At 44.9% G+C, this 19,793-nt stretch overlaps 1 protein-coding gene across 2 annotated transcripts; it reads left to right on the plus strand.

Moving 5' to 3' along the window:
* The first annotated feature begins 3,271 nt into the window (after positions 1 to 3,271).
* On the plus strand, positions 3,272 to 10,520 carry LOC134459725 (uncharacterized). Of its 2 annotated transcripts, none has more exons than XR_010036869.1 (2): positions 3,272 to 10,207; positions 10,436 to 10,470. XR_010036869.1 is itself a non-coding variant. In XM_063212119.1 (2 exons), exon 2 carries the CDS (start codon positions 3,909 to 3,911, stop codon positions 9,879 to 9,881), a length of 5,973 nt encoding a protein of 1,990 aa, XP_063068189.1. In that variant the 5' UTR covers positions 3,272 to 3,496; positions 3,725 to 3,908; the 3' UTR covers positions 9,882 to 10,520. The 2 variants fall into 2 exon arrangements, 1 of the variants encoding a protein (XP_063068189.1); XM_063212119.1 differs by having other exon boundaries at positions 3,272 to 3,496; positions 3,725 to 10,520.
* The last annotated feature ends 9,273 nt before the right edge of the window (positions 10,521 to 19,793 follow it).

Here is a 19,793-nt window from a genome sequence, read left to right on the forward strand (position 1 = left end):
CATTAAATTTTAAACATCCCATAATTCAAGTCTCCGGTGAGCACTTAGCCTAAGATGAGGACGTTAGCGCAGTAGCCAAGACATTAACTGTAATTCTATGCATGCATGTGCTTAGGGAAGCTGATAGGCAGGGCTCAAAGGGGTCGGTTGTACTAGGCCCAGAGATAGAGGGGGTTCAGAATTGGGTCCTCGTTACATTTCAGATGACTCTTCTGCCTAAGCTGGCAGAAACCCTGCACCCTGCATGTGTTTCATATCTGCAGTCTACAGACGGCAGCACACAGTTTTCCTGGTGTAAAGTGGTGCATAACTACCACACGCGCACGCGCACGCACACACACACACACACACACACACACACACACACACACACACACACACACACACACACACACACACACACACACACACACACACCCCTACAGAGTGCTAGAGTGACATTTTGAAGTGTGCGCTTACTTAATAAAGTCTTGTTGAGAGAGCCGCTGGTACATTGAGTTCTAAGTGTCGCCATTGTGTGCACAGTCCAAGGCTCAATTATGGTGATTGGCATACTGTATGGACAGAGATTCCAAGACAATATAGAGATATGCCAACGTAATGGGTTGCTATGGGTACCAAATGTGAACAGATTCCAGTCTGCTTAAAGGGGCGTGTTAACCAGCGTCAATCACAAGCACTTTATTTTAATTTGCTTCAAAGTAAGAAAAAAAACTCAATTATGGGTGGTGCGTTGTTAGCCTATGGTTAGTAATGCAACAAAGGGTGCTTCGGAACTGTAAGGCACATAAGGCACAAGTGTCCTGGAAACAATGGGCCATAAGAACCTCTCTTATCCAGTCTCTCTTGGTATGGACCTATCTTTTCCTGTCTTTTGTGAAACTCTTAAGTGTTCGTTTCATACAGACAGTCTCAAATGGGCAGTAAAGGGTAAGCAGTTAGAGCATCAGACTTGTAGCTCAAAGGTTGCTGGTTCGACTCCCGACCGACCAAGTTGGTGAGGGGAGTAATTAACCAGTGCTCTTCCCCATCCTCCTCTACGACTGAGGTACCCTGAGCATGGTACCGTCCTGCTGCACTGCTCCCTTGGGGCACCATTGGGGGCTGCCCCCTTGCACGGGTGTGGTATAAATGCAATTTCATTGTGTGCCGTCTGCAGTGTTCACTTGTGTGCTGTGGAGTGCTGCTGTGGAGTGCTGGCTCCTGCAACACTGGGGTGCATTTCTGGAAAACGTAGTTGCTGACTTTGTTAGCTATTTTGTTCGTTGCAATGCAATTTCTCATATGCAACTACGGAGGTTGCAAACTGCTAACAACTACACTTTCCAGAAATGCACCCATGTATTGTAACAGTCATGCTGATAAAGCACAATTTAATTTTAATTTGAATTCGGACCTCCAATGAATTAGTTAGTGAGTAAGGTCGGACCATCTCCCACCCTCCATGAAGACGGATTCCCCTGAGCTTTTGCCAGACTGTTTGACAGAGTCGACTTTCGCCCTGGCTGGGTGTTTGCCCAAAGTGTTGCAGGTGGTGCCAAACTCACATCTCCACATACAGCATTGACCAGGGTGACAGATTACCATATCTGTTTGCTCTTGTTATCTATTGCAACTAAGCAATTTTGAAGGAATGTTTCATCACTTTAGCTGTCTATGAATGAAAAATAATAAGCTAAGCTTACCTAAAAATATATATATCATGCCGTAAAATGGAATTGGTTAATTTCCCATAAATCTGCAATTTCAGCCCATATACAATCTCCTCGCCTCAGCTGCTGTACAAAGCTATGGAATATTCATGTCTTCATTTCTCTTACTCTGCATCCTTCCAGTCAGCCATATGCCTTGTTCCTCTCTAGAATGACAGATGTACTCAGATCATGTGCTCTTCCAACTCTTGGAAGAAAATTCATTGTCTATGCTCAAAATATTCACTCATTCCCATTCAAACATTCCCATAGTGTACAATACACACACAGTAAAAAATGCAGAGTTCATTTGACATTCAGAGAGTCAATTTAACAACTTCTTGTTTGCATTTGCATCTGGCCCCAGTCTCTGTAAGTCTTCAATTAACACTGCAGCACTGAGGGTATAACAAGTTTTGTACTGTATGTGCAGACAGGATTTCCATTCCCATTACACTGTACACTGTACAGATAAGTTAAGAGGTAAACCATCCTCCATCCTCCAGGCAACTTAACCTGGTTTACTCCTGAACCAGCTTTGCAGTATAGGCGCCAGATGGTAAGTATGCCCAGAAAGACCTTAAAGTTGTTCATTGCCAACATTTTCCATTCGTTGGTATAAATATGCCATAGTAGCTATTTCTGAAGGCTTTTGCCTTACTTTCTGTCTTTTGTTTAAGATATACTATGCATGTCCAGGCATCTAACCTTAGTAATCATTGCACTTGTTTTTGGTTGATATTTTCCCCCCGATCAGGTCAGGGAAATAAATGGCAGCTTTGTGAAATGGACTTTTCTTTCCTTTGCTTGAGAGGCAATTCTGAGGCCTGCTAATTAAAAGGGGAAATGAAACACAGCACTGGCTTCTGTGACTTACCTGACCACCAGGACCAATTAAGGAGGAACCGAAGCAACCTGTTTCTGAACTCACACCGTTTCTCCAGACACACTGTTGCCACACACACTGGCAACTCAGGCTATATAGCCTATACAAAGTAAATATTATACTCCATTACTTCATGAAATTGTGCAAGAAAGACCATTGTGCAAGAAACACAAAATATCCAAACTTGTTGTTCAAGAATTTCCGAGGGCTCATGTACTGTAGCTGGAACACTACAGCACCTGATCCCTCTACTGTATGTTTACTTTAAAGGGACACTGTGCAGGAAATGGTCAAAAAGGGTACTGCAACTATGCTGCTCATTGAAACTGGGCTGCCAATTGCCAAATTTGATCTTTACATGAAAGTTTTCTAAGTAATAAACAATTTTTTTTCTAGCATAGTCCAAGCAGAGTCATTTTCGCAGCTAAAAATGGCTATTTTTGAAAATTCAAAATGGCGGCCGTGGAGAAGATCCCCCTTTTCTTGTATGAAAAGTGCAACTTTCCCATAATGAATACTTAGAATTTGGTGGTGGTGGTGGTATTCATGAAGAAGATAACATTTGTGAATGGAGAACATAAATTCTGGAAATAAACAACGGAACATCTCACACAGTGTGCCTTTAAGGATTAATATAGCTGTTTTGATATGAAGTTATTAATTAATGAGTTGAAGTTTTCTTAAGGATATTTTTCTTATTTGTATTGTCCTTGCAACTCCACTTGAGTACTGAAATTCATTTGAATGTTCTTAAAAACAGGTATTAGAATTTTCACGTTTCTCTCGGTTCAGTATTGACCTTGTGTGCCTCCGTAGCCAGGAAGTGGAATGTAATATGAAGTTCGCCTGGACCATGAATGCTCTTTTCAAATTCAATATTGCTGCTGTTCTTCTTAAATGCTTTGTGATGGCATCGATGGTATGTATCTACTGTTTTATTTCTTATTTCTACCCGTTATGCTGTTTCAGTTGATGTGCGTTATTTGGGCGGAGATTTGCTAATGCCGAAGCTGTCGTTAGAAATGATGTGCTGATTGTTCGCTCGCAGTTCATATGAGGTCACGCTACGTGTGGACTTGAGGTAAATGATTGTGACCCTATGTTTTGTAGCTCCAATAGTAATGTTTTTCGTGTATGTATGTTTCAGTTTTACACTTCTTCACGTCAATAAACCTGTGGACGGCAAACGGTCTTCAGAGTGCTTGATGTTCAGGAAGGGTTTAGCTGGCTGTTAGGATAAGTATGCCGAGGACAGCACAGTAAAACATCGACTATCAAGCGAACAAGAAAACACAGTGCAGGCTGGCAACTCGTCACGTAGCTACTAGAAAATGAGTAAGAAAGGATCAGCGCGTGCCTTGCAGACCAAGGACGCCGCCGCCGAGATTGTTTCAGACGAATGCTTCCACAGTATATCCCTGAAAACGCGCTCCCGCGCAGAAAGCTCTCGTTCCGGTGCGTCATTGACTGGGTCAGCAGCAGCCAAGGCAAGAGCAAAAGCCGAAGCGGCTAAAGCACGTCTGGCATATGCGGAAGAAGAGAGGGATTTGAAAGTAGAAAAAGCAAAGTTGGAAGCATCCATGGAGTTACTTAATCAAAGGAAGGAAACTGCTGCAGCCATTGCCGAAGCAGAGGCACTGGAGGCAGCCTCAGAGGTCAGTGATTCACTCACAAATGAGACACACAGTTCTCACAGACGCACCGAACCTGTTCCTATGGTGGCCTCACAGCGCACACAACAATATGTAATTGACCAACTAAGAGAAAGAGTGTCTGAATTGCAGATAAATGACAATGGTGACACAGAGATGAGGCCAGCACCGCCGCCCCCTCTTTTTAAAGCCACTGCCAAACCTTTTGTGCCACAACAAAATGGCTCCCCTCCACCTATCCTCACCCCCCAGCAGCCTAGTGGAGGTGTGAAGGGAGACTCCCACGAGCCAGTTAGCAGGGGCCGGGAAGAGGATTGTGCCCCACACATCAGGAGCAATGGTAAACATGGCACTCCTATACACCAGTTCACACCTGGACATTATGATGAACGCCCTTCACGCCATTTTGTCTCGCCTAACCACAACAAAGGTAGCCCACACCCCTCACAGCACCATCAAACTCATACAAACTGCAATAATGAGAGCTCACACATGAATGATTTTGTAAGATACCTCGCCCGCCGCGAGCTGGTGTCTACAGGATTACTCCAGTTTAATGACAAACCCCAATCCTACAGAGCCTGGAGACGATCATTCCAAACAGCAATCAGAGGCCTAAATCTGACACCAAGCGAGGAATTAGATCTTTTACTCAAGTGGCTTGGGAAAGACTCTGCAGAACAAGTCGAACAAATAAGAGCAATACACATCCATCGCCCAGGGGCAGGGCTAGCTATGGCATGGGACAGGCTTGAGCACACATACGGATCGGCTGAAGCTATAGAAAACGCCCTGTTTCAACGCATTGAAAATTTCCCCAAAATAACTACTCGCGATGGTGCCAAGCTAACGAAGCTGAGTGATCTTCTAATGGAGCTTGAAGCTGCTAAAGCAGAGGGCGACCTGCCTGGTCTGTCCTTTCTGGATACGGCGAGAGGCGTCAATCCAATAGTACGAAAACTCCCGCCTCGCCTGCAGGAGAAGTGGATCTCTGTGGGCGCATACTACAAGCAGGCGGAAGAGGTGTCTTATCCTCCCTTCGCCTATTTTGTTGATTTTGTGTCCCAACAGGCTCGCATGATGAGCGATCCAAGTTTCAACTTCCTCACGCTCTCCGACGAGGCTGCTAAGACTGAAAAAATCAAGCCAAGCCGACAACAAGATATCTCTGTTGGCGTCCACAAAACAGAGGTGTCTAATGGGACCACGTCCGACACCAGTGAACCCCCATCAAAACCAGACAACGACAAGCTATGTCTATTGCACAAAACATCCCATCCTCTGACCACGTGTCGGGCATTCCGTCGAAAACCCATAGAAGAGCGGAAGACACTTCTAAGAGAAAACAATGTGTGCTTTAAATGCTGCTCTTCTTCATCTCACATAGCAAGGAACTGCCAGGTCAACGTCCAGTGCGATGAGTGTAAGAGTGAAAAACACAACACAGCACTTCACCCCGGACCCCCACCAGGGACTCAAGAGATTGCCCCCGCATCTGAGCACGGCGGGGAGGAGAGAGAGCCTTCGTCTTCGTGTCAGGTCACCAACAAATGCACAGGAGTTTGTGGCGGTGAGTTATCAGATCGATCCTGCTCTAAGATATGCCTTGTTAAAGTGTATCCGGTTGGCCAGAGAGAAAAGGCAGTCAAATTGTACGCAATAATGGATGAGCAAAGCAACAGATCATTGGTCCGCTCACAGTTCTTCGAAATGTTCCGCGATGAGAGCCAGAGTGCTCCGTACACACTGAGAACATGTGCTGGGGTGAAGGAGTCTTCAGGCAGAAGGGCCAGCGGCTACGAAGTGGAATCTCTAGACGGAACTCTTCACGTCCCACTGCCCAGCCTCATAGAGTGCAATGACATTCCGAATAATAGAGAAGAAATCCCGACTCCCGAAGTGGCCCTCCATCATCCTCATCTAAAGCCAGTCGCGCACCTCATCCCCGACATTGACCCACAAGCTCCCATTACGCTCCTGCTGGGTCGGGACATCATAAGACTGCATAAGGTCCGCGAACAGGTGAATGGCTCTCACAGTCAGCCCTATGCACAGAAGTTAGACCTAGGCTGGGTCATTGTCGGCAATGTTTGCCTAGGTAATGTCCACAAACCGCTGACAGTCCGCACGTTTCACACAAACATCGCTGAAGGGACACGCCCCACTCTCTTCACCCCATGTCCCAATGTGTTTCATGTTAAAGAGAAATTCAGTGACGTTCAGACAACCAACCATTTGTTGACATGCTGTGAAGACCAGTTTCCCTGTGAAGCCGACCACCTGGGGTGTACCGTGTTCAGGCGGACCAAGGATGACAACAATGTGGCGCCTTCCATTCAAGACGCCACATTCATGGAGATAATGAAGGAAGGGCTACGTAAAGACTCCAATGGCAGCTGGGTGGCGCCTTTGCCCTTTAAGAACCCACGCCCTCGGCTCACCAACAACAGACCGCAAGCCATGAAACGCCTCATATCTCTCAAACGCAACCTCGAGAAGAAGCCTGAAATGAGAGACCACTTTCTCAGCTTCATGGACAAAATGTTACAGAACGGCCATGCTGAACTTGCCCCACAGCTCAGCGAAAATGAAGAACGATGGTACTTGCCAACATTTGGCGTTTACCACCCAAAGAAACCCAAGAAAATTCGTGTGGTGTTCGATTCCAGCGCCCAACACAATGGTGTGTCGCTGAATGATGTGCTGTTATCAGGGCCTGATCTAAACAACACACTGCTCGGGGTACTGATTCGATTCAGAAGAGAAGCCATCGCCTTCACGGCCGACATAGAACAGATGTTCTATTGTTTCCTGGTGAGCGAAGAAGACCGCAACTTCTTGCGTTTCCTTTGGTTCCAAGACAACGATCTGTCCAAGGCCATAGTGGACTATCGCATGACTGTCCACGTGTTTGGCAACAGCCCCTCACCAGCGGTGGCCATCCACGGCCTTCACAAGTCTGTCCAAACCAGCGAGGTGCATGTTGAGTCAGACGTGAAAGACTTTGTGATGCGTGACTTCTACGTCGATGATGGGCTGAAGTCCCTGCCTACGGTAGAAGCAGCCATCAGCCTTCTAAGAAACACACAGGATGTTCTCTCCAAGTCAAACCTGAGACTGCATAAGATCACGGCCAATAGTAAAGAGGTGATGGATGCATTCCCAACCAGCGATCACGCAAGTGACCTCAAAGACCTTGACTTCGACTCAGAAATGGTGCCTCTGCAACGCAGCCTTGGGCTCACTTGGAACCTCCAAGCAGACTGCTTCGTGTTCAGCGTCTCCAAGGAAGTGAAGCCTTACACCCGACGGGGCGTCTTGTCTACAATCAATAGCCTCTATGACCCCCTTGGTTTCGTTGCGCCTGTCACGATCCGAGGTAAATCCATTCTGCGAGAACTCACTGCTGAAAATGGCGACTGGGACGCCCCACTTCCTCAAGCTATGGAGGAGGCCTGGACATCATGGAGAATTTCTCTACACAAGCTGTCAGAGCTGACTATCCCCAGGCGCTACACTGAATTGTCACCATCCACAGCTGCTAGAAGGGAGTTGTGCATTTTCTGTGATGCTTCAGTTCAGGCTATTGCTGCAGTGTGCTACCTGAAAGTTACAGATGCTGATGGGAACAAGCAGGTTGGGTTCGTAATGGGAAAAGCCAAACTAGCTCCTCGTCCAGAGCACACAGTGCCCAGACTCGAACTCTGTGCAGCTGTGCTTGCCGTTGAGCTAGCAGACCTGATCTCAACAGAACTAGATCTCCACCTCGATGCCGTAACTTACTTCTCAGACAGCAAGGTAGTCCTGGGTTACGTCTACAACGAGAGCAGACGTTTTTACGTCTATGTCAGCAACAGAGTATTGCGCATCCGAAGATCTTCTCGTCCAGATCAATGGCGCTATGTGCCTACCCACCTGAACCCTGCAGATCACGCAACACGGTCTGTGCACGCAGGTCACCTTAAAGACACCAACTGGCTGAGTGGTCCGGAATTCCTGTCCAGAGCAGAACCCAACACCTCTGAAAATGTCTATGATCTTGTTGACCCTGGCACAGACCCAGACATCCGGCCTCTAGTGTCCGCCTTAAGCACTGCAACTTCACCCAAACAGCTTGATACCCAGCGCTTTGCCAGATTTTCCACTTGGAAATCACTCACACGAGCAGTCACTCGTCTCATTCACATCGCCCGCCGTTTCAAGAAACCCCCCGAAGATAAGAGCGCTTGTAAGGGGTGGCATTACTGCAAGGCTGAGTCTACTGTTGAGGAAAGCAGCAAAGCATCAGCTGTGATCATCCGAGCAGTTCAGCAGGAAGTCTACGGCCAAGAGCTAGAGTGCATCCAAAGGCAAGAGAAGATACCAAAGGCTAGTCCTCTACAGGATCTGGATATCTTCATCGATTCAGAGGGCCTCCTAAGAGTCGGAGGTCGCCTGCTCAATTCAAGCCTGGAGCAGAGGGAAAAGACTCCCTTGATTATCCCTGGTCAACATCACATTGCAACATTACTCATAAGACACCACCATGAGAATGTCCACCATCAAGGCCGCCACTATACGGAGGGAGCGGTACGTGCTGCTGGTCTTTGGATAGTTGGCATGAAGAGAAAGGTGAGCAGCATCATACACCAGTGCGTAATCTGCCGGAGGCTCAGGGCTCCACTCAGTGTCCAGAAAATGGCTGACCTGCCAGCCGATCGTCTGTCAACTGACCCCCCATTCACGAGTGTCGGACTTGATGTGTTTGGCCCCTGGAACATTTCCTCACGCAAGACTAGGGGTGGCTTGGCCCAAAGCAAGAGGTGGGCCGTGATCTTTACGTGTATGAGCATCAGAGCCGTGCACATTGAAGTCATAGAATCCCTTGACACGTCCAGCTTCATCAATGCGCTCCGGCGTTTCCTTGCAGTACGCGGGCCAGTCAAGCACCTCCGCTCAGACCGCGGCACTAACTTTGTAGGTGCCTGCAAAGAATTGAAGATACCTGCGAACATTGACAGAACAGCTGTGAAAACCTACCTGTCAAACCAAGGCTGTACATGGACATTCAATCCCCCACATGCTTCTCATTACGGCGGATCTTGGGAAAGAATGATCGGACTCGCCAGAAGAATTCTAGACTCCATGTTCCTCAAGTTGAAAGACAAGCTCACAAATGAAGTACTAGTCACCTTCATGGCAGAAGTGGCTGCAATCATAAACAGCAGGCCACTTGTTCCTGTGACAACTGACCCCGACGACTCCTTCATACTCACACCAGCTGCTCTGCTGACGCAGAAGCCGAACGTCGTTCCTGCCCCAGCTGGTGAGTTTGGAGTGACAGACCTCTACAAGTCTCAGTGGCGACAGGTTCAGCACCTGTCCAACACCTTCTGGGATCGCTGGAGGAAGCAGTACCTCCCTACACTGCAGGCCCGCAAGAAATGGCAGTCGTCGCACCCCAACATCCAGCCAGGGAGCGTTGTTCTGCTCAAGAACAGCCAGACATCGAGGAACGAATGGCCTCTTGGACTGGTGACGCAGACCTTCCCGAGCAAAGACAAGAAAGTGCGCCAAGTCGAAGTGAAGATCATCAGACCGGAAGGGACTTCACTTTTCCTCAGGCCAGTGAATGAACTAGTTTTCCTTTTGCCGCCAGATACTTTTAAGTAAAAGTAATTATGGACTGTTTAGTGACGTAATCACGTCAGGCGGGGAGTGTTTTGATATGAAGTTATTAATTAATGAGTTGAAGTTTTCTTAAGGATATTTTTCTTATTTGTATTGTCCTTGCAACTCCACTTGAGTACTGAAATTCATTTGAATGTTCTTAAAAACAGGTATTAGAATTTTCACGTTTCTCTCGGTTCAGTATTGACCTTGTGTGCCTCCGTAGCCAGGAAGTGGAATGTAATATGAAGTTCGCCTGGACCATGAATGCTCTTTTCAAATTCAATATTGCTGCTGTTCTTCTTAAATGCTTTGTGATGGCATCGATGGTATGTATCTACTGTTTTATTTCTTATTTCTACCCGTTATGCTGTTTCAGTTGATGTGCGTTATTTGGGCGGAGATTTGCTAATGCCGAAGCTGTCGTTAGAAATGATGTGCTGATTGTTCGCTCGCAGTTCATATGAGGTCACGCTACGTGTGGACTTGAGGTAAATGATTGTGACCCTATGTTTTGTAGCTCCAATAGTAATGTTTTTCGTGTATGTATGTTTCAGTTTTACACTTCTTCACGTCAATAAACCTGTGGACGGCAAACGGTCTTCAGAGTGCTTGATGTTCAGGAAGGGTTTAGCTGGCTGTTAGGATAAGTATGCCGAGGACAAAAGCAGTAACATTCTTCCTGTTAAATTAAAAAGGCACAACCGAAATGGGCAAAACAAGAAAAAAAATCTGTTTCTTAGGAACCATTGCATCAATATTCTACTAGCACCTTATTTTCCTTGTCCAGTTTTAGTGTGTGCACTAATAAAACCTATTATTGGCTACTGTACTGTATAGTTACAACGTACTAACCTACTGGTACAGTGTAGGCAATGTTACATTGTGCAACACAATAATACGGGGAGTAAATTAAAGTGTAACTTTCTATAACTGGGTGGTTGACGTATAAGGGCATAACACAATTTAAAAAAAAGTTATTCCAATTCCTGAAAAAATGGATGGAAAAAATTTGGGGGAAAAAAAAAAACGCTCAGTGGTCCGTGGAATTTCGGCTAATTTTTGCCATTTTTGGGAAAATGTGTCCTGCATCAACACATGGCATAGGCATGTTACACCGCAGGAAAATTAAGTCACACCACAGGAAATTCCCTGCATCATGGCCACTTTAATCCTTTCGTATACATGACTGACATCTGAGCTCATGCTAACTTGATAATGATATTGTGTTTAATATTAATATGTGTTTTCATTTATTAAAAAAAAAAAAAAAACTTGTTTTCCTTCTATAAGAGCAGTCACACCACAGGACACCATAAAATGAACCTAAGCATGTGTGACAGAAACACTGCAATATGAAGACATATTAAGAGGTTACTAGTCGCCTAAAACTTCCACGGCACTCTCCAATAATTGAGGTACTGACTGGCAGTGTTAATTTCGTCAACCATGACTATGACTAAAATATTTCGTCAATGCCTTTTTTGATTTTCGTCATTTAGACTAAGACTAAGACTAAAATGGGAAGGCAATGACTAAAATATGACTAAGACTAAAATTGATTTTCGTCATTGTGACTAAGACTGAGACTAAATTTTAAAAAGCTGACGAAATTAACACTGGTGTTAAATAAAACAGAGAAAAAGAGAACCAATGTGTGAAGAAGGTTTATTCTGTACAGTGTGATATATGTTAAAAAAGAGAAGCAGTGTGCGGAGAAGGTTTATTCTGTACAGTCGATGGTATATGTTAAAAAGAGAAGCAATGTGTGGAGAAGTTCTATTATGTACAGTGTTGACTAAAATGACTAAAATGACTAATGTCTTCAAGACCCTTGTAGTTGGCCTTGCAGCTGCCCGTTCACAAACATTGACATACATGTCACCCCACAGGACGCAATTTGTGTTACGAAATTGAACTTGTTTCAAGTTTATATTTATGCAATCATTCAAATGCTTCATACATTATTCAAAATGTTGTTGGTTAATTTTTATATATATTATATTCCAGGTTTCATTAATGTAACAGTCACACCGCAGGATATTTGACATATAAACCTTTACATAAATCTTAACAAAAATGTTTCTTCTCATCGAAGACTAATATGAAACATAATTTACCACATCTTCTTTCATTGACATTTATTTTTGGAAGGAAAAATAACAGTTTTGTAGGTTTTTAACCAATGTTACGAAAAAGCAAGGTGTCACGTCAACCGCCCAACTACAGTTGTTACTAGGCTACATTGGGGCTAATATTTATAGTGTATACACTATGCTGTCCCTGATTTATATCAATAAAACTACAACACAGGCAAAGTCCACCCAGGGAGACCAACTGGACCAACATTGAAGCTGCATGCAAGGACTACATCCTGTTTCATGCAATATTCTGTGTGAGTCAACTATGAGCTGCATGTGTACAGAAGAGCTCTGGGGGTATATTCAAACAGTAGATTCATGGAAATAATACTTATAGAAATAAATATGAATAATAATACAAACATGCAAACATCTAAAGGTGGATGAATTTCAATCCTCATGTGAGATGACATTACAAAGAAGAGTGGTTGCCATCTCTCTCTCTCTCTCCCTCTCTCTCTCTCTCTCTCTCTCTCTCTCTCTCTCTCTCTCTCTCTCTCTCTCTCACACACACACACACACACACACACACACACACACACACACACACACACACACACACACACACACACACACACACACACACACACACACACACACACACACACACACACACACAGCCTTTTTAACTGTGTATCTACAGGTGGATGAATCCCAGTCCCATACTGAGTGAACCTGCTGTGATATTTTATTTGACAGAGCATCCAGCAACCCCATGGCCTCTCTCCCTTTTGTGGGAAAAGAAGGCAAGTGGTGTGGGAGAGTGAGGTCTTGGCTTTGGTTGAAAAGCATCAATATTGCAACAAGAGGAGAGCAGGGGAGAGGAGAATTTAAAGAGACCTGGGGACCAATGTGCCTGGCACAGTATCGTTGAGAAGACCTTGCCTTTTGTTTTGTGTCCTTGTTTTTCTTGTCCAGCGAGAAAGACTAGAGATAAAATGGTTTGGGAGCAGAGGTTCAGTGCAAAGATTTTATTTACCATTGAAAAGCAAACAGTACAGCACTAATAACAAAACGTATGTCACACGATTTTGGAGAATCAAAGAAACACATTTTGAATTAGTGTGACAGCACAAAGGGTGAAGCAGGTTGAAGCATAGCTTTATACCTGTAACAAGTACTTGAACCCCAAAACAACTTTGGAAACATTGATTTAAGTGCTGTAAGTAACGTATGACTGTTCACCTCACCCCAGAGCTGATTGTTTTGATTTCTGTGTTGGATCTTGCATGGTTTGATGGACAGTTTATGCCTTTACGATGAAAGTGGATGTTCCACCTTAAGACCCGGAATTCAAGAGTGGCCTTTTTTTCATCTACTGTACCACCTGCGTCTGTTACATTTTCTGCCTTTTTGCACTCACTATGATCTGGCAAATCAAATTTCTCCCTGAATTTAGCAATAGTCACTGGGCGTTCTTGTGATTTCTGTGATGGTTCTTCAGCAGATCCAGGCTTAAAGGTCAAGGTCAGTTTATTGGTCAAATACGCAGTCACTTTCGTAAAGCATGTTGTGAAAAAACTATGGTACAGTAGACTACATCCTGCAGTACAGCATATATTTCTCATGATAGCTTACTCCTTTCTTAATCTCTCTTCAGAATAACATTGGGCATGAAGGAAAACTACAATTACAGCACCTATCCATTAATCAAAGTTGTCAGAATAATAATATCTCTCAGGTCATTTAAAATTATTCCAAATGATTCCACATGATTCCTTCCATTCATCTTACTTTATTTTTCATCCCTCCTTTGTTTGCTTGTAGGCATGCTCATCCAGCAAACATATTCTTTCTCATTAGATGTACTCTGCTGAAGAGGTGGGTAACCATCAGACATCTCGAGATACTTGGGTGCTCTGTGACGCCCTGGTGCATTAGTCACGGCTGACCTACTTTAGAAAAGGCCAACTCCTCCGAAGAACTTAAGATTGCCTTCAGAGACTCACCGTTGATCGTCTGTTCACAACCTCCCTTGAATTCACACAAACACAGACACGTGCACGCACGCGCACACACACACACACACGCGCGCGCACGTATGCACACACGTACAGACCGACACGAATGCACACACGTACGCGCGCACGCACGCACACATGCACGCACGCACGCACACACATACACACACACACACATTCACAACAAACACACACACATGGACACACATTGTAGGGTGGACACCACACAGCACACATACAGTAAACACAGAGACATTGTAGGGCAGGGTCGATCACATATACAAATGTAGCACACACACACACACACGTGCGCGGGCGCGCACGCATGAACGCACGCACGCACACACACACAGTAGGCCAGGCCACATAAACTCACATGCACACAGACAAACTCACATACACAAGGCCACACACACCGACCACATCACTTACACACACCATCCCCTCCTGACTCCTTATTTCTGATTAGGGCGCCACTGACCTGTAACTGCAACGCTTTCATATTTCACCTGTCTCCCCGACCCTCCCCCTTTAAGACACACGCACGCACGTACACACACACGCACACACACACACACACACACGCAAACACGCACACACACACACAGATACACATATGCGCACAACCCCAAGCCCAGCCCTTCTCGGTTACTGCTGAGTCTTGCTGGTCGTGTATTAAAATGACGTGAGCAATAAGAAACCTTATACATCATGCCACGACCTCGCTCGCTGCCGTCAATATATTCTCTGTACCGCGGCCGTGTTTCTGCCCACAGCCCGCTCACCAGTTCCCGCGGCTGCTGTCTGTCCAATCACACTTGCTCATGTACTGCGCTGCCGCTGCAGATGCAGTATTTTGTGTGTGTTGTTATTTTATTTTATGTTTTTTTGCTGGCTGAAGGGACTTGGTGGATTGCAAAGAGCAGCAACTTACCTCTCTGAAGACAGTTGCCATCAAGTCTTGAAATTAATTCCTGGGAGAATACGCATGCGCCATGCACTGATATCTACTGTATGCACGCGTGCACGCGAGCTCACACACACACACACAGCCTCATGCACACACTCGCGCGTGTGTGCACACATGCATGCACCGGAATTTGTCCTGACACGGACAGAGGCCTGCAAGAGTGCATGCCCAAACACTGTTGGCATCCTCTTTTGGGGACAATGAACAACCCAAAGTCAGCTATTGTGACACTCAAGAATGTGTTGGGGAATTGCTTTCTGCTTTTGTAAATGTTATATCAGTTGTCACAATTGCCTAGTTATATCATATTAAGTAGGCCTATACACTTTACTACATTCAGTATCTCCCGCTCTCTCTCGGTATGTTTTACTAGATTTTATGTCTTCTTTGCAAAAAATCTGCAGAGCTAATTGTTCCCTCATACACCTTAACTGCACTTAAATTATTTGACAATTGTCTTTTCATTGCCAAGTGCTCCAAAAAAGCCTTGCTAAAAGGCTTTTGTCTATGCATTTATTACACTGTCATTAATCTTGATGCGCTCTCGAAATGATGCAAGACCTCTTAATGTTCGTTCAGAGGCCTTTAATTTTAACATCTCCTCCCTGAGTGCATTGTAATGTGCAGCAGAAGCTGGTGCTATAAACCAAGGTGTCAGCATTGACATTGCATTCCATTCCATTTGGCAGATGCTTTTATCCATAGCAACAGGGTACTAGTGACTTGGTAAGCACTGGTGGCTCACAGGTGAAAGAGAGTTAACATTTTTGGTTTGTCAGAACAGAGACACTGTGGAGAGCTTATGTTACAAGATAGTAGGGGAGCAAGCACATTTGTACTGTCCTACAATGGCAAAGTGGAGTAACTACAGAAGCCTACATATTCTGTCAAAATTGAGTTTAGACTGAAAGTGGTCTTCATAATACCTCATTTAGCCTGTGACAAAGCCTTGTGGTCCAAAATGTGTTCGATTTTAGAGATGCTATGTCAATTTTCAATATCAACACATGCATGCTACTGTATATCCAACCTGCACTTTGCCTTTGTGCAGTATAGACACGGATAAGGGACCAGAAAACCACACTGATCCCTCTAAATTATTTAAACCGGCGATCCAACTCCATAACTGTTGAGGCCCAATGGGCCCAGTTAAGCCCATAGCCCACAGATTAGTATAGATGGTGAAAATCAAACCAGGCATTAGGTTTTGCAGTCGTGGTGTTGGGAGTTGGTCTTTGAATCCCAAGGTTACATGTTTGCGCAAGACAGCTACTCCAGGGACTGTAATCAATGCTACACAGACGTGCCGTTGTCGGCGGGACTGAAGCAATTGGGCTGGCCGCTCACACCGATGCCGTCAGTGTGAAAGGCCGAGTAGAACACACTGTCCGAGACTCGGCGGAAAAAACAACGTCTTCTCACTGCCACCACGGCACACCCTGGTGTGTAAATGTCCTATGCTGCTTTGGATGAAATTGTCAGCTGTATGTAATATAATGGAGAAGAGACATACCATCAACTGTATATAAAACAAACAAAATGATTCATATATGGACTCTATAGCACATACTATGAAAACAGAAAAATCTTTTTACTTTGGGTAGTACAGTGAGCATGAGTTGCGTGACGTCTTGCTTCCTGCTATTCGTCTGGCAGAGGTGAACAGAGCCTTCCATTGATCTGTGTACACACAGTACAGTGCTGTGATGTGCTGTGACATGCAGAGTAGTTCCACCTCAACTGTGACTGATGGGCTCAATCACTTCTTTCAAGCTGTTTTGTCGAGGCGTACTAATAAACATCTATTTAGAGCAAATGAATTTCTCACAGAGAAGGTCTGTGAGCTCTTCGGTTTGAGCTCCGTGAAAATGTAGACGCCCAGTGTGATTCAAGGCTGTGGCACCGTTTAGAAATTCCATTTCATGGCCGGATTTAACAAACCCTAATACGGCAAGGCACTTTGATTATTTTCTAGAACATCAACAGAATGCATTTATAGCCCTACACACAACAAATATTTCCACGTTATGAGAGCGAGGGGAAAATGTGCTGCGTGGTCGGGACTGAAATAAACCAGGGTCGTTGACAAATCAGAGGATTTAAATGGGACACAGTTTAATTGATACAGGAATAAGGAATAGATGTAGTGGCTGAATGAAAACATAAAACATACCGTTTTAATTGGACTGTGTGGACGCACCCAGGCGAAGACTGCGGAGGCAGGAGACGAGAGAAGGCAGCAGTGTTGAAAATGCATGCATGTATCAAAGGTTTTCAAATAGTGCACAAACACAGAAAGCACAGAAAGTGTGTGTGTGTGTGTGTGTGTGTGTGTGTGTGTGTGTGTGTGTGTGTGTGTGTGTGTGTGTGTGTGTGTGTGTGTGTGTGTGTGTGTGTGTGTGTGTGTGTGTGTGTGCCTGCACGTTTGCAAGTGGGTGCATACGCTCTCTCTCTCGCACACACACGCACACGCACACACACAAGGACACGGACACAGCCCAACCTTAATGTCTTTGTGGAGCCCTCCCATTGACTTTCATTCATATTACCCCTACACAATATTTTGCTAAAGAATGCTAAACAGCGCCCAAATCAAAACAATCCCTAATCCTAACCTGTCAGTGAGGAAATGTTTTTACACGTTCACTTTTACCAGTAACAACAAAACTACCCCCGTAAAAGGGGTCAAACATGTGGGGTCCAGGATTTGGGCCCCACATGAAGTGATGGCACCACCTTGATGGTGTGCTCCAATAGCAGTGGCCTCACGATGGTAGATTGGTGCAGTACACACACACACACACACACACAAACACGCACGCAAGCACACACACACACACGTACACGTACACGTTCACACACACACACACACACACACACACACACACACACACACACACACACACACACACACACACACACACACAAACACACACAAACACACACGCCCACACACACACACACACACACACACACACACACACACACACACACACACACACACACACACACACACACACACACACACACACACCTTTTGATAGTGTTGCAGGACCCCTAGCATGCCCCAGCATGATATATTTGACTTCAACCCTCCAAATGCTTGACCTGAATCAATCCTCCACAAAATGAAACTGACCAGCAGAAAAAAGAAAACTGACAGAAAGAAATCATAACTCTGAACTCCAAGAATTAAAGCTTTGGTCAATAACTCTCTCTCTCTCTCTCTCTCTCTCTCTCTCTCTCTCTCTCTCTCTCTCTCTCTCTCTCTCTCTCTCTCTCTCTCTCTCTCTCTCTCTCTCTATCCATTGATTTTCCCATCTATTCCTATTGCTCTAAGCCATGGTACAAGGCAGGATTAACCTGCTGCCTGAGCACCTTCTATTACATCAAGCAACTCCATAGTCTTCCAACCCCAAGTTGTTCTCACTTTCCAACCTTTCCCAAAATCAACAGAGTCTAGTGGAGTGTGCTTCAAAAGACCATGATAGCCAAGTGTTGCCCTCTGAAGGTTCACCATAATTAGCCCACAGCACACCTGACCTCTGACCCCAGCTCTTCTTCATGTGTGGAGAGATGGAACACAAGTCATTGCGGTTAATAACACAACTAGACATGTGCCACAGCTGCGGATGACCAATACAATATGGTCATTCAAGCCCTGGTATTGGGGTTTTAGGTAACGGGCCATGTTGCGGAACTGCCGCATAGGTTACAATTCACATCACGGATCTCCAATAAGGTGGTAATTGTATTGTAATTTGTACCTATTTCAATGTAATAATCACTTATAACCACAAATGTTAAGTGTTATCTCTGTGTTTGCTTTTACTTTGCATTGTCTCTTTCCACAAAGCAGGTTCCATATGTATTTTGTTTTCTTTCTTTTCATCTGTGGCTGAAGTTGTGCAGAGATTAATTGATTGAGCACAACCTACCAAAATCTCTCCACTTTGGACAAAACAAATCTTAGAATGCAATGCAACTTCTTGTTGAGACGTAAACAAATATTTATAACAACTCAAGAAACAATTTCAAAATACCTGAGCAATGTTTATGGTAGGGTGATGCTAGTCCTTCAGCTGGAGAAGCAAAATAAACAAGTTGTTAAAATTTAAATATACGACCACATCAATGAGCTGTGGTTAGTGGGCCGGGAGATTAAATATGTCTGTAAAGTATGGACGTCAGAGATCAAGGACCAAACGCAACACAGGTTGAGACCTACTGACATCTTTAATGAAAGCTTGTCACATGATTATAAAGACATTGTACGGGTGCCCGTAGGCGACATACATCACAATGTCTTACAAGTTATAAGCATCAGTGCCCTGTAACTGACCTTTGTGAGATGTCTGCAAAAAAGTTTATTAACTACATATACCGAAAAAAAGATGGACTGACAGTGTACATGGAGCAAAACACTGCTGCTCAAATAGGCCTAGTGTCAGCAGAAGAGTGGACCGAGTTGCATGCATTGTGGAGGGAAGAAGAAATGAGGGGGGGCTTGCAGTGGCATACTGTGTAGAAAATCCATACCATATGCATTGGGACCCAAGTTTGAGTCCTGTGTAGGTCCTTTTCCAGCCCTATACCAGAGAGAGTAGAGAGAGAGAGGGGTTCCATTGGCCCATTGTTTCCATGTTATATTATTGCAAGGGGGAGGGGAGGGAAATCCCCCTTTAGGCAGACCTAGGCAGACCTAAGGACTGTTCTATTCAATGCTAGGAGTATTATGACATGCCCCTTTAGGCAGACCGGAACCTGGTCATGTTAGGTGCCCATAGCAACCTATTACATTGGCATATCTCTATATACTTAAAGAATCTCTGCCTATACCATC

This window comes from Engraulis encrasicolus, chromosome 12 (genome assembly GCF_034702125.1).
Source record: "Engraulis encrasicolus isolate BLACKSEA-1 chromosome 12, IST_EnEncr_1.0, whole genome shotgun sequence".
Taxonomy (NCBI): domain Eukaryota; kingdom Metazoa; phylum Chordata; class Actinopteri; order Clupeiformes; family Engraulidae; genus Engraulis; species Engraulis encrasicolus.